The sequence below is a fragment of the Lampetra planeri genome, chromosome 31, assembly GCF_965212315.1.
Source record: "Lampetra planeri chromosome 31, kcLamPlan1.2.h2, whole genome shotgun sequence".
In the NCBI taxonomy this organism is placed as follows: Eukaryota; Metazoa; Chordata; class Hyperoartia; order Petromyzontiformes; family Petromyzontidae; genus Lampetra; species Lampetra planeri.
In genome coordinates this window covers 9,206,919-9,222,923 of record NC_136137.1, presented here as the reverse complement: position 1 = coordinate 9,222,923, position 16,005 = coordinate 9,206,919, and the positions used below count along the sequence as shown (strand labels likewise).

The 16,005-nt window shown below is 48.6% G+C and overlaps 1 protein-coding gene across 1 annotated transcript in view; it reads left to right on the top strand.

The window, feature by feature from the left end:
* LOC144729190 (uncharacterized) overlaps window positions 1-16,005 on the top strand; it is a 76,773-nt gene that overhangs the window by 48,125 nt on the left and 12,643 nt on the right. The window contains exons 27-41 of the mRNA XM_078609229.1: window positions 324-377; window positions 859-912; window positions 1,448-1,501; window positions 2,110-2,163; window positions 3,023-3,067; window positions 4,787-4,885; window positions 6,982-7,089; window positions 7,985-8,038; window positions 9,160-9,213; window positions 10,136-10,189; window positions 11,533-11,586; window positions 12,117-12,224; window positions 13,984-14,037; window positions 14,292-14,345; window positions 14,763-14,924. Coding sequence (XP_078465355.1) covers window positions 324-377; window positions 859-912; window positions 1,448-1,501; window positions 2,110-2,163; window positions 3,023-3,067; window positions 4,787-4,885; window positions 6,982-7,089; window positions 7,985-8,038; window positions 9,160-9,213; window positions 10,136-10,189; window positions 11,533-11,586; window positions 12,117-12,224; window positions 13,984-14,037; window positions 14,292-14,345; window positions 14,763-14,924 — 1,062 coding nt within the window. The remainder of the gene's footprint in view (window positions 1-323; window positions 378-858; window positions 913-1,447; window positions 1,502-2,109; window positions 2,164-3,022; window positions 3,068-4,786; window positions 4,886-6,981; window positions 7,090-7,984; window positions 8,039-9,159; window positions 9,214-10,135; window positions 10,190-11,532; window positions 11,587-12,116; window positions 12,225-13,983; window positions 14,038-14,291; window positions 14,346-14,762; window positions 14,925-16,005) is intronic.

Sequence of the window (16,005 nt, the reverse complement as noted above, 5' to 3'; positions counted from 1 at the left end):
CAAGCCATCTCCCGTCATTCTCGCAGCAGTGGCTTTTGGCTAACCATCAAACATCGCGTGCTCCAGATGTGGCCATCTGGACCGCTCTTCCTATCGACATTAGGAAGCCACTGGGAGCTACGCGCTTTTAAATCAAGATTGAAAACTAATTTCTTGAGAAATAGATTTTTTGTGTTTAGTTTGTTGTCCTTCCCATCGCACCTCCAATGAGCATGGTTGGCCGCGTACGGTGTGAAAGAAGTTCAACATACGTACAGGAGAATTTATGAATTCCACGCGTCGGATGCGGCTGATGGAACTGCTGTCGCTCCTCTGTTCCACAGGGGGAGGTCGGGCCACCCGGTGCCACTGGCGGCAATGGAAACCGCGGTCCCATGGTGAGTCAGAAATAAACAACACATTTTTAAATAATATTTGTAAAATTGCTCAACAGTCACGCCGCCGGGCCGCGTTGGCCTGCAGCAACGCAGTGAATGTCGGGATAACCCTCGGTGTTGGGAAACACAACAAAGGGCAATGGTGGAGCCCAAAGTCTCCCACGTAATGTGTTTTCCTCTCCCAGGGTGTTCCTCTCCCCGAGTGTCCCTTTTGCTGGATGTCCCCCTTGTTGAGTATTGCCTTGCTGTGTGTCCCACTTGATGCGTGTCCCTTTTGATGAGTGGCCTCCTTGCCGCGTTACCCCCTTGCCGCGTGTCCCCCTTGCCGCGTGTCCCCCTTGCCGCGTTACCCCCTTGCCGCGTTTCCCCCTTGCCGCGTTTCCCCCTTGCCACGTGTCCCCCTTGCCGCGTTACCCCCTTGCCGCGTTACCCCCTTGCCGAGTGGCCCCCTTTGCTGACCGCAGTGTCTGTGCTGGCACAGGGCGAGTCTGGGAAGGATGGGGAGAATGGAGCACGGGGAGCGGGCGGCCTCATGGTGAGTGGCGCTGGGCTTCACGTGGAGTGCGGTTCTCGTGCCCTTCACTCCCCATTCACGGTCTCTTTCCATTCCACACCGGTTGGAGATGGGAGCTTACCTGCAGGGGATTTTAGGCGTTCATCGTGGTGTTTGGAAACACAGGAAACGTTGTTAAGTGACTCCTCTGCTACTCCAAGTCTAGAACTCTCTGCCCCCAGCCGTCCGTGCTGTTGACTCCCTGCCCCCTGTTCAAGTCTTTCCCCCACCTCCGATTAGCACGGTTGGCTGCTTACGGTGCGAAAGCAGTTCAACATCCACACATAAAAGTCCAGGCTCAAAGACCTTCCATTGCCTATGACTGACTGACTGCCTGCCTGCATCTCGATACAATAAATACGCCCACTGTTTCTGCAACAGCGTTCTGAGGTGTGGTCGCACTTAGACATTGTACAAATCCGCATCGTCAAAAGGGGGACTTGCACGTGACGACCCGAGGCCACGGGTGCATGGGTCGTGGGTCACACGGCTAACGCTCCTTGTGTTCGCGTGGCAGGGCGCAAGCGGAGAACGAGGAGAGCAGGGGGCCTCTGGACTGGGTGGCCCACAGGTAACGGGCGACCACGCACGCACAGACCAGCAGCAGATCGCTGCGAGAAACATCCGGGGATGTGATGCCGATGCGAATAAGACTTACCTAGGTTTGATCACCACGTTTGCTGTGCACGTAACGTGCCTCTTCGTGTTGTGTTCGGTATTTATTGTGCGGCATTTTGACATGCAGTTGCATGATTGACGCTGTGTTAAATTAAATTAGCGAGATGGTATTGATTGGATTGTGGGCAAAAGTACCACATCGCCTTGCTGCTCACACGTTGGATATATGTTCCTGTAGGAAACTACAAGCAATGCAGATGATAATGATCTTCACGGTGATAATGTTGATGATGATAATGATTGTGATGATGATTATGATGAGACAGATGTGACGATGATAATGATGATGATGACGATGATGACGATAATGTTGATGAAGATGATTGTGACGATGGCGGTGGTGGTGATAAAGAGGTGAGAGATGTGACGACAACAACGAAAATGATGATGACGATGATAACTCCGACGACGATGATAATGACGATGATGATGATAACGACGACGTGGATGATGATGATGATAAACGCAGCCCTAACCGAGCTATTTTTCTCTATATTTCAGGGTGTGCCTGGCTCCCCTGGTGGACCTGGCATGGCTGGCAGACTGGGTGACAGAGTGAGTATTGCTGCTGCAATCAGTTGGCAATAGAGTGGCAGGAACTGTGTTTGTCATCGAGTAAACATCAGGTGGACGTTGAGTGGCATTCATGCGAGCAGTAGAAACTTGTTTACCTTTCTCTTTGTAGTTGAATGATGCGCTTTTGTTTTGAGAGGCACATTTGCTGGGTTAAAGACGCTTTTACTGATATGCCCCATGGAACCTTGACATTGATGAAACGTGCGGCAGTCTTCATAAGTTAATAATTAATTGCATCACATCCGTGCCCATTCTCCTTATATATGTGCAATGGTGAGCCCTCTGCGTCAGAAAACCCGAGGCCTGATATCAGGTTTCCGGCACGCCTGGGGGTCCTGAGTCCAGTTTCGGAATCGATGTTGGCCCCCCATTCACCAGCCCGGACTGATCAGGACCGTGAAGTGTGGTCAAATAGCTCCCCCGTGACCGATATATTGTATGGGGAAGCTTTCATCCAGCAGTGGATTAACAATGATAAATATAATCATTATAATTACGTTATCTACTATGAAATAGGATGAGTTGGATACAACTGAGACAGAAAAGACAGAATATGGTAACTATGGCCCCACGAATCAAAAACAGTGCCACTTGAAGTCGACGCCGCTGCCATTTGTGGCGGCACAAATCACTTGCGCACAACGAGGTGGAAACGCGCGATTCCACGTCGCACAGACCTCCGTTCAAAAAATAAATAACCACTCATGTGGCGCTACGTAAGTTGATGTGAGTTTGCCGGCAACCTCTTCGCATTGTGGATCATCGCCGTGTAACAAACACCGTGTGCTTCCCCCCCCCCCCCGTGTCCACTGCTCCCACTGCCACCTCTGCCCTCCAGGGAATGCCGGGAGATTCTGGTGCGCCTGGAATTTCTGGTATCAAGGTAAGAAAGACCCTGGCAGCCTCGGCACGTACATAGTGATGGCGGAAATGACGACGCATTTTAAACCGTTTGTGTTTATGAGCAACATTTGACATTATGATACACGGCGTGTCAATGAAGGTGCCATCCGGGATTAGGTAATTGTATTTGGATGTTGGTTTGGGCAGTGTGGTTGAATGTAGGAGAGAGGTCGAGTGTTTGACAAAAAAAAACTATTGGAGTGATATTGAACAACTCAACACAGAAGCAAACGAAACTGTCCATGACATAACTCTTTTAAAAAAGCACACGAACATTTGTGATGCAGGACATTTACTCCTTTTTTTGTTTTACACAGCCAATGATTGGAACCCGTTTACCCCCATGACAGAATGAGAGATTTTTCCAACCAGCATCAGAATATTCATAACACGAAAGGTGTGATTTAGAATGAGCTTGACCTTTTGTAACTTTCTAACATGGGACACGAAGTTATTACGTGCGCTGTCGACGCCACCGGACAATGATCCACGGTCGATGGAGTCGATCGACTAAACCAATCACGTGTTGAACAACGGCATGGGAGTGACGTGCAGTGTCTGAGTGGGGATACTCATACGGTCGCATCTTCTCACCACCGAGCGAGCGCGTGAGCGAGTCATTCCAATCAAGCTCACTCGCACCGCTGATGATAATCACTCTCACAGTGGATGCTCTCTTGATGCGCACCCTGCACATAACCTGTATTCAGATGAGTAAAGAAATGAATCCAAAACCAATCAATTCCTTTCTTGTGTATGATGGCATCAAAATGTTCCGAAGCTAAATGCCAATGTCGTGCTCTGCTAGCCACAACAGGAGGGCTTCAGGATAGAGTGCATGCAGTTTTGCTATTCCTCTGTTGAAGGAATGCAAACAAAACGATTATGCATTATATGTGCATGCATCAGTATCAATTATGTCAGTGATTTTTTTTCAGTTTTGTGTACATAAAATAATACAAATAAAATAAAACTGTTGCGAATAAATAAATATTTTTTAAATATCTTATTTTTTTACTTTCTTTTACAACCACCAAAAAAATACTTTAAAATAAAAAAAAATGGAAGAGCCATTTGTGAAGATGCGACACTTGCTACTGACGCTGCGAGATAAACAGTTGTGCTCCGTGCCACAGCAGCCCCGCCGACAGCATTAAGAGGCTCAGACATTCAGACCGGTGTAAACAAATATTGCTTCCTCCCAAAAATTGTTCCCCCAAGAGAATTAATATAAGTTCCCACCACCGGCAAAACATTGCTCTCGTTAGGCATATGCTCGGCTTAATTTCTCCCTGAAAATGTTTCGAATCACTGGTAGGTTGCAGTAGGCATTTGCCTCGTAGCCAAAGCCATATAAGAAGGTATACTGGATGTGGTGTGCCAGATGTGGAAATATTTTTACGATTGCTAGCCTGGTCTGACTTGGCTGAAATTCATTCCATTGGATTAGAGTTGCTTTCTTAAGTGATGCAAATATTCAGAAGGGAAACCAATATTCCCAAATGTTTGTTGGAAGGGGAACTGAAATTTGTGGCAGAACAAATACTTGTGGGGTACATGTAATCTCTGACAAAGTGGCTTTGTCAAACACGTTATGTAGACACACTTACCATGTGCTCACTCACCCACGTATTCACTCACACATTTACTCACTCACTCACCCACTCTCCCACTCACTCCCTCACGCTGTGTGTTCCAGGGTGAGGCTGGCACACCTGGTGAGCGCGGTTCTACTGGTTCCGGCGGCATCCAGGGCATCCGTGGTCAGGCTGGAACCCCCGGCACCTCTGGAGCCAAGGTAAGATGGATTCCTCGAGGGAGAGAGGCCGGGAGAGCGGGTCAACTCCTGGCACCCCACCGAGTGGTGGCGCATTGGTTAGCGCACTGCGATACTGCTATCTCGACAAACTGGGTGTAATTCCTGGGCTCGGGTAAAATCAGTAGCAAGTGATATCAGAACCTGTTCTGGCCTCTGCCTCCACTAATCCGATATTGACAATGGGTACTGGACATCTGTGGAATCTACTGGACATCTGTGAAGAAGATATTCATAGCTCATCGGATTCCTCCAATCTAAATAAAGATTCTGATTCTGTTAGCACTCGGGAGACTTAGGCAGCCATAACCACACCGAGCCGCTAGAGCGTCACGCTGGCCCAACAGTCAGTGCAGCAGCTACTGGGCGATGCTTTGTCCCCCGTTGTAACCACGGCCACCGTAGCAGGCACGTTGGGACCTAATCCGCATTGGAACCTAAAGTTGCCCAAAGCAGGGCGTCTGAATGCGTGTCAGCAGACGTGCTTTAGCAACACAACGTCCGGCAGTTTAAAAGGAGTAATGCGGTTGCTTCTGTAAAATGAACCTTGCCCGCATGTCGTCTGTCTGGTGTTGTCTGGGAAACGTTTGATGCACGACGACGGCAGCACAGCATTTGCTGTTTGTCACAAATGTGACTTCCTCGGCGTCTGGGTAGATTAGACCCCGGTTTGTAGGTGGCTCTGCTCAGTCGTGTGAAATATGCACACGATGCATAGTGCAATTCATGAAATGGAGTCACCTGTTCAAAGTATAAACCATACTACTAAACTCTTTTTATTTTACCCAGCTAAGGCCCACTGAGCTATATATTTTTTTTTCAGAAGCGACCTGGCCACAAACGATAGCTCAACGAAGTGGCTTATCGTGTGGACATTTATAGCAGCCAAATACTCTTAAACGCATGTTCATGTGGAGGGAAAAACCGGAGGACCCGGAGAAAAATCCACTTGACCACGGGAAGAGAGACATGCAAACTGCAAATATACAGCAGGCATCAGGGGTCGGGATCGAACCCACGACCTCCTGCATACCAGGCGAGGTAGTGAACATCTCGCCACCGTGGCAACCCTATTCGCTGCCCGGCATCAGCCCAGGGGGCACCCACGCAATGGCGCCAGCTGCACACCCGGTAGCTACTCCGCTGCTTCGATGGCCCAGTGTCTGTCCCTCCGCGAAAGCGTCGTGAAGCGGCAGTGAGCCACAGAGTCCCGTGGTCTCACTCCATCAGGGTGCACGTTTTGGTGTTCGTTTTCCGTTTGCTGTTGCTTTGGAGGCGGTTTCACGTTTCTGTTATTCCATCCCATGGCATCCTGATTGTGTTTTTTCCTAAAGTGTTTGGTGCGAGTGTTTTTTTGACTGCCGTTGGTTTTGTTATTCTTATCGCTGTACATGAATGGCGTCCTTATGTAAACGCTCTCACTTCTCTATCGGGCCTTTGGTGAATGGGTGCATTTTTGGCACGGCAAAATCTTTGTTTCTAAGCCAAGATATCCCCAGATAAATATTATTCATTAGACCTAGTCATGTAATTTATACCCCTTGGATAAGAGTTTTTTTAACGATATTTCAAACGTCACATTTACGGGAAATTGTATTTAACTTTTATGATTTATGTAGGCTTATGTTTTCAATTTGTCATGCAGTGATTTACTGGCCTCCAGTGAAATCTAGGCGATCAGATGCCAGATTACGTGTTACTGAGAAGGCATGTACTGTACAGATAACAGACGGCAATATATTGTGTTGCATCCTTTTTCCACCACAGTATCAATATAAAATGCCAACTAAGCCATGTTAATATTTACTCCTGACCAATTATAGCAAAAAACGGAGCACGCAGAAGCCGTGTGCACTCATCGCGTAAACGAGACGTTTCCGTGGACATGAGACGGAAAAAAGCATCGCTGCATATTTTCTACAGCAATGCCAATTCAAAATCTGATCATCAATACGATGTATTTATGAACAAACTGATGACAGCTGCACGGAATTGTATTCTGTTTTGGGGTAATGCATCGATAACGCTCACCCCTTGACGGTGATTCTCTCCCCCCCCCCCTCCCGTTGCGATGGCAGGGCGAGGCTGGAGTTGTTGGGCCATCCGGTCCCATTGGGAACCCCGGTGCCTCTGGGCTGCCGGGTGAGAGGGGAGTAAGCGGAGGCCCCGGAGGCAAGGGGGACAAGGTGCGACACACACGCACGCACTCGGCCTGCTCACCCCATACGCTCACCCTAGTCGCGGACACTTGAACAAAGACGGTCGCCGCAACGCGCGCTTTCAGGTGCGCTTCTGCGGCCGTCTGGAACGCTCTTCCTTGCGATATTAGGAAGTCACTGGAGTTATGCACTATTAAATCATCTGGATTGAAAACTAATTTCTTTACAACTGCTTTTTGCGTTTAGTTTGTTGACCTTCGCCGCACCTCCGATTAGCGCGCTTGGTTACATATGGTGCGAAAGAAGTTCAACATACATACGTATGCGTGCACTCGAACACGCACGCACCAAGGCGTCCATGCGTCTACGATTGCCCACTTGTGCAAGTCAACATTCGTGAACACACACACACACAAGTTGACTCAAGCGAGAACTCTATTATGAGAACCTGCAACATGTTTATTGTAATGAAATTGGCAAAACATCCCATTGCACGCTTCTCGTGCATAATTAATTAGTGTTGAGACTCAGTGAGGTTTACTTTTGTAATATAATGACATTATTTTTATTATGATTATTGCGTGCAATCACGTGAATGTCCGGCCGTGTGCAACCTTGCACGAGCTCATGAGCTGGTACTTGAGAATACAACGAGCGCGCACACGACCTGACGCTCATTCAGACTTCTGTGCGCCGTTGTGCGCTTGCACGCATGTACTTGACACACGGTGGTTACGGTACGATCTTTGCTGCACCCCTAATGTTATATTTAGTTCAACAGACGTACACACACACACACATGACATAATTTCTAATGCTCGTGCTTTTAAGAAAAGCCCTTTTGAAACGATTCCACGGACGTGAACGTGATGTTGCGTGACATCTCTTTCGATGCTACCTCCTGACGCTGTTTCTCTCTTAGGGTAACAACGGCGAGAGAGGCTACGAAGGAAACCCCGGCAAAGACGGAGCCCGAGTGAGTGCGGTTTTTCTTCAAGTGTATTTCGCATCGCGTAAATCAGCTGCATTTATTTTCCAAACGTTGTAATAATGCATTTGTGGCAAGCAAATTCTGTTTACTCACACGTATCAAAGAGTGTACTGGAAGATTACATATTCTGTATGCTTACATATGACATACACAGTGCTTTATTTCAACCGGTTATGTTCACACAGTGACCCAAATAATATATCCGCACCCAGCATACCACATCCAGTATACCCCTTGCGATGGCTGTGGCTACTGCTGAGTACTCAAGTCGACAGTGATGCAGAACATTTGCAGTGAGAAATTAAGCACCGGCTATGTGTGTATTCTATCCTACAAAACATGATTATAATACGTGCTTAAGCGTGATTACAATTTTCTCTGAGGGATACTCATTGGCTCGCAAGTGTCACTGTAACTTGTCGAGATAGGTTATACGGCGAGTCGTTTGGTGAGCTCTAGCCACAAAGTCTTCAGCACGTAGGCCAATAATTTCCGGCTAAATAAACTTGCGTTGCATGAACAAGTTCACGGACCGGTGCCTTGTCCGCCGTGAATCCTCCCTGTGATTAATTCGTCCACGAGTCTGGAATACGACTGCGAGCTTTTGGTCAATTCTAGCCAACGTAAACCGTAAGTGCTTCTGTTTTTCAATCGGGGAATTAAATGAGAATGAGAAACGAAACCACGAGGTAGTGTCTGTTTTGGCTGGCAGCACCCTGTAGATTAACACACACAAAAAACGTTAAAACTTAAACAAGAATCATAATTTATTTTTCAGCCCACGATGCAGTGCACAGCGTTCAAACTGTTTTGGTTCAGGATAACGAGATGGCATTTAAATACTCCCAATGTCGAGCTCAAATGAAACCACCCCGTTACCTAAGATTGTTAACACTTCTATTAAATTGATTTCACGGCTTATTATGATTGCACGTGCCAGAGCTGCACCTTCAGAGGAAATGTAATTTCAAGTCGTTTGTAAAAAAAAATAGAATCTGCATAACGTAACACGCGCGTAGTGGCTAATGCAGCCCGGCTTGCGCAAATGCATTTTTTCCCCCGAAGCGTTGCTTAATTTATTGACCCGTCCTCTTGTCCCCACACAGGGCGTGATTGGTCCGGTTGGGCCTCCAGGCCCTAGCGGTGCTCCAGGCGACAAAGTAAGTGGGGAAAATGCTTTCCTGTTTCTCTTGGAAGACACGGGTCTTTGGCTGCGCGTTGTGAGGGCCCAGACCAGCCATCTGTGAAAACAAACCCTGGGCCCTGCTGGAAGCCTCGCCTCCTCACGCACGGGCGTGCCAGAGTTAGCAAATGCTAATCAAGACAGTGCATGGCCGCCCCAGTACTTGCAAGGCATGCCAATTGTACAGCGTCGGTTATGCTTTACATGTCGGCTGTTTTAGACAATGTTAGCTTCGTGAGGTGTAAGTAAAAAAAAGAAATTGAACACCCCATGAGATTTAAAGGTTCCAGCAAGTGCTGCTTTTGTTATATTTGAACATCTTCACGGGGAACTGCTAATAGCCGTGTCACGTGCTTTTTGGGTTGTATCGCGCGGTGTGATGCCTGACGTTGCGTCCGACATTTCATTCCGGGTGCTGGGAGCTTCTTGACGGCTACTTAATAAGCTGTTGGCATATGGAGCAAAACGCCTGACAACATGTCCAACAAGATGTAGTGTACAACCCAGGCTATGCAGCACAACTGCGGGAACCTTACGTGGCAGTGGAACTGCCGGTGTCAGCCCCGCTGAGTGGATTTGTCGCGGGCTGTGGCTGAGTGGCGAGATGTTAACTCCCTTGCCTGGTATGCACGAGGTCGCGGTTTCGATCTCGACCCTGATGCCTGTGTATTTGCTTTCCCCGTGGTCGCGTGGATTTTTCTCCGGGCTCTCCGGTTTTTCCCTCCACATTAATAAATATCCACGCGATAAGCCACTTAGTTGAGCCATCATTTGTGCCCAGGTCGATTCTGAAAAAGAGCCATATGGCTCAGCGGGCCTTACACAGTAAAAATAAAAAAAATAATCGTTCGTTGTCGAGTTTTAGTTTCTCGTCTCTAACCGCGCTCACTCTCCCGCAGGGCGAGCATGGTGCCTCTGGTCCTCTTGGGTCGGCCGGCCCCGCAGGAGTGAACGTGAGTAGTGCCGCTTCGCCCACCGCGTCTCCCGTGAACTCGCCGGCGCACCGCTTCATCGCACGCCACTCCCTTCTCACCGCGCGGCAACACAACACGCGCGCCGCTTACGGGCACGGCGCCTGGGTCGGGAGTGGGGAGAGCACCGCTGTCTGTCAAACGAAGCGACGCACGGAGATCCGTGCGTCGGATAACAACGGTTGTGGTATCAGTCTGCGGCGAAGAGTGATATTGTGCGTACATTCCTTTCAGAAGGAAAAGATGAATCTTGGCCCGAACAGTATAATGAGTAACAAAGCATAAAGCACTGCCTGCATTTTTGCTGGATAATATACGCTCAGTCAAGTAAAAAAAAAGTGTTGTGGGCACAGTTATTGCTACTAATATTGTGGCCACAAGCTGACAAGTGAGAATAATCAATTTCAGCCTTCGTGTAGTATGAGATGTACACATTATGGGGAGGAAAATGGAGATTGCATTGGTTACAAGGGTAAGAATCCATGTTCCTAGGCTGCATTCACGTCTAAATTGAATGCACATTGAGCAGGATGCATTCAATTCGGCCATGGGATGTTGTTTTTCATAAGGGCGGTATGCGGTGTGTCTGTGGCTTATGTTGCCAGAATGTCTGGTACAACACACACATGTGCGCTAATGTAACCCAGTCCGTCTGTGCGATCAGCGGCGGAGCTTGCAAATGGTTTACATTAGTGTCGAACATGTACCAAGCCGCAGTGTGGTCAGCTAACCAAACCGACTACATGTGCCCACACGTGTTATACATAGCTACTGCACATCGATGCATTGCGGGTGTTACGCATGGCGACTTGAGTGATGTACGTGTGTTAGTGTGTGCGTGTGTGCACGTGTGTGTGCGTGCACGTGTGTGTGTGTGCGTTTTTGCACGTGACGTAGTTATGGAGAGGGGTGGTTTAGTTGTTAGCGCTCTGCTATGATTCCGGTTATACCTAGGTTCTACTCCCAGTCACGGATAATATCAGTGGCAAATGGTATCTCAACCTGTCCTGAACTTCCCTTCAGTTGACTCAACTTTAAATGAGAACCGGGGAAACAAATATAAAAATATAGTCCAAAATAGCGCCAACGGCACATTGTCTGTGTTCACGTACATGCGTTTGCGCACATTCACGTGGACGTGTTACACGTGTGAATGTAGTCTGCTCGTGTACACGCGCCTGCCTGTGTGTGCGGATGTAAGCCTGTACAATGGGTAACACGTGCGTGTACACGTAAGGTGCGCCTCTGCGTGTCCACCACTTTGGCTGCTTGTACACCGACATGGGCTGAGTTCACGTGCGTGCGTGCGTGCGTGTTGACTGCAGGGCGAGCGAGGCAGTGTCGGCTCCGCTGGAATCCCTGGACTCGTCGGATCTCCCGTGAGTACACGTGCCAACCGTCACCCGCGCAGCCACTCGTGTCGCTTGCTGATGATGATGTCAGCGCTGCTGCTGCTCCTGCTGCTGCTGGTGCTGCCATCCAGCAGCATGAGCAGCAGAATGGCAAAATGAATGCACTCACAAGACCGTGAATGTGGCTTTCGTCATTATCATCGAACTCATCCCAGTAATCGGAGGACGACTCAATGCTTAATTGACGTTAATTTCTGCACGATGAAACCTTCAGCAGTTAAATAACAAACCAACATAAATTTCCACCTCATGTGTTTCGGTCAACCCACCATATATTTACTCGCTCACATAACGGACAAAACACATCGCCCCTGGCAATTTCCCTCAACGCCGGTGATGAAAACATCGAAACATTGTCGCCCTCCCAGAGCATCGCTCACTGTGAGCATGTGCAATCCACCGGAACGCGGTATTGGAAGCTGATGCTTGTTTTTATGTGGCCCGTGCTGGGGGTTCTAACGCGCGGTGTTAATGTGTCCTCTCTCTCGTGCGAGCAGGGGCCGAGCGGCCACAATGGGGCCAAGGGTGAGAAGGGAGTGGCCGGTGGGAAGGGTGATAACGGTGCCCCTGGCATCCATGGATACATCGGGTCCTCGGGCCCACAGGTCAGCATCTGCATGCGTGCCCTACCCACGCAGGCCGCCTCACTCGAGGCCTATCACACAGCTTCTAGCATCACGCAGCTCCTCCAGCGTCACACGCAACTCCTAGCATCACACACAGCTCCTAGGATGACATACAACTCCTAGCATCACACACAACTCCTAGGATGACATACAACTCCAAGCATCACACACAACTCCTAGCATCACACACAACTCCTAGCATCACACACAGCTCCTAGGATGACACACAACTCCTAGCATCACACACGACTCCTAGCATCACACACAACTCCTAGCATCACACACAGCTCCTAGGATGACACACAACTCCTAGCATCACACACAACTCCTAGCATCACACACAACTCCTAGCATCACACACAACTCCTAGCATCACACACAGCTCCTAGGATGACACACAACTCCTAGCATCACACACGACTCCTAGCATCACACACAGATCATAGCGTCACACACAGCCACCTAAAATCGCACACAGCTGCAAGCGTCACACACAGCTAGCTCCCTAGCGTCACGCACAAGGACAGGGTCAGGCCATGCGTATTGCAGGTGTCCAGACACGTTTTGCTATTTCGTTATTAATGGCGACCGCAACAGTGGTCGTCCTATGGAATGACTCAGACCTTCCAGAGGAATGGGGATTTTCCACCACTGGCTCTAAGCTGTAAACAGGAGTTGAGTAGCTCCCCGTGCTGGATTGAGCAGCAAAACACGGAGACTCTTTTCACAAAAATGCTTTGTTTTTCGCAACGAACATTAAACATTGAGAAAAATATCTTCCGTGCCGTGCGTGAGTCGTTTACAGGCTTGTGAATCACCCCTTTAATTTGGTGACTACTGGTTTCGTCTGTACTTGACGCTACTGATTTTTTTTCTGTTTTACTGTCTATGCCCACATACATATGATTCATTGTTTAAAGACTATGATGATGTATGTAGTTTAAATAATGTAGCCTCTACAACCATTCTCGATTAAACACTGTACCTGAATTATTAAACGATTCTTCATGGTGATTTGCTCCATGGCACTGCGCTCATCGCGAGCCGTGTGAATAGCTAATCAGCTGCCTGCTGCTGCTGCTGCTGCTTAGTCACCCTTTTGTGTATAACACCGCAATCCTCCACTGCTGTCAACTAGGGACGTGCAATGCGCTATAATCCTGGGGTCATATTGATTCCTAATGTCTCACGATATACGTGCATCAAATTGAGCCGCGCACGAATCGACGCGTTGACGTCCGCGTAATTTGTACGTAAGATAATTTGACCACGCGTCGTTAATTCACTGTTGGATGAAGGGAGTACTTGAAATCAGTAAGTCATGCCCAGGAGTCGAATTCGGTTTATCGCGCAGTGCGCATATCAGTGGTCTGCCGATGTTATGATTATAAGCTCATGTTACGTCTCAGCTAGTGGAGCAAATAATACGGAATAAATTTAAGATAATATTTTTTAAATAACTCAAATGAGGTGGTGGAAATAAGACAGCATCCACCAGGGGGTGGAGATGAATGATCCCCCCCCCCCCACCCCGCATTGTTAACGTTGACTGATCTCCCATCATGAAGTGTGGAAGAGTAGGCTAAATACTCTATAGAGAGGCGATGTGCTCTCGAGAGCTCCCCTGAGTGGAAGCGCTTCCACAAGCAGTGGGGCGTGAGCGAGCAATTGCGGGGCTGCATCTACATTTTTACCGATCCCATCATACGCTGAGATTAACACTTCGTTTCTCACCAAGGGACCGGCTGGAGAGGGCGGCCCCAAGGGAGCTCTTGGGGAAGTTGGTGGCATGGTAAGTACCACGTGGGCACTGTCCACGCCTTCCCCCCGTAACGCCTTCGCGTCGCAATCGCACGTTTCAGAATTTTCGCCGGATTGATGAGGTGTCTTCGTCTGCAGACACTCAAAAAGGCTGTAGATTCTGATAGAAGAATCCTGCAGCAATTGGGGTAGTTGTTGCGGTGTTGACGTAGCATTGGGTGGCACTGCCTCGTTGCCCACCTTTGTGTGCCTACACTGATGCCTGACCTGTGTTCTGCAATACAGGGCATGACTGGATTCCCAGGAGCGCCTGGTGAATCTGGCACTGGTGGTCCTCCGGTAAGTCCTCCACCCCATCTTCTACACCCCCACTTAGCTCCAGCATGCTTACACCGGCCCCCCCCCCCCCCTTACGACACAAAGGAGGTGAACATTACTTTTAAATTGGAATCGTTGAACAGTTAATGTGCGTACGTAAATCGCGTGTCTGGTAAGTGGCACGAGATTAGTCTCAGCCAAAGGCGGCAATTGCTCAATGGGCCGGGCTCGCAATCTCTCACCCGTCGCATTATCCCTCAGTGTCCTTATCACACCTGGGTCCATGTCGACTGCTGCTCTCTGCGAATATGATCACGCACCACAGTTGCCGCGTGAGTGCATCTGGCTTTTACGCGGAGGGACGTTCATCCGGGCGAAAGCGGCTCTCTCGACGTGCTAGCGTTGATTCTCTTTCCTCTTATCGTGCTCTGCGCGCAGGGAGGCCTCGGTCCTCAGGGTTCATCGGGAGCGCAGGGCAAGGACGGCAGCATGGGCCCGCGCGGCGAGACTGGCACACCAGGCGAGCCCGGGGAGCCCGGCCCCACCGGCCTCCTTGGGAATCATGGAGAGCGTGGCGAGAGGGGCCCAAGCGGAACCCGGGTAAGTGAGCGCCGTGTCCGCAGCGGAGGTCCCGCTGACTTCCCTGCTACACCCCCGGGGTCACGTGACTGGGAAGCTGCCCTTAAGCCCCTGGGTCATGTGACTGTCAGTCAGCTTGTCTCGCTGTATGCTCCAATTCGCTGCCCTCACTTATGGGTGCGTGGAAATATTAATAATAAAAGCTCCTGCATATATAGAGCATCCACAGTGTGCACAAGCACAACGAACAGAAATTCAACACATTCATCTCTCCCGCCCGAAACATCACATATATTATATCTATTTTACTTTTACGCCAGTGACGGCCCTGCTGCTGCTGCTGATGTGTGAAGTCCATCAAATACGGTTGACGTATTTTATTTTATTGTGTTTCCACAATGAGTCATCCTAAGGTCATTTACAATGTCATAAAGTAAAAAATAAAGTAGAACTACAACTATTAATGAGTACGATAAAATATTTAACAGAGAAATATATTTATTTAAACTGCACAATTATTAAAAGCGTGATGAAAACCAATTCATGAAATATAAAATTGGGAAAAAAACTTTCGTTTTCAAAATGTGATTAAAAAAAAATTAATGACTCATAGTCCCCGGTTAACTATTGCTAAGTGTGTTTTAAAATGACTTAAGTGATCTGACAATGAAGTAGTATTATTCATCAAGCGACAGAAGGACAGCACAGCAGGGTATATTTATTTATTTTTACATTGCGCCAAGGCAGATTATATCATTTCAACTCTCTTCTACAAGCCACGTTTTGGTGAAACGTGGCACAGAATCGAGCTATGATACACAGGGATTTCTTAGGTGAGTTAGACCTGAGCTGCAGATCTCTCCCTGGTCGGTGAAAGGGGTGTTCACAAGAACTTTTGTGAATCGAGTCTCAGGGATGAATACAGATTCGTTTGAAGGGCATCACCTCTTGGAGGCAATTTAGCTCCAAGGAAGTTTCTCAGTGCTAGCTTTTGAACTCAGAACTTCTTACTTCCAGTCGAAGCTGGATATCAGCGCACCATCTCAGATTAAGGCCACGTGTGCAGTGTGCATTTATCCTTTCATCTCGGAAGTTGCCCCTT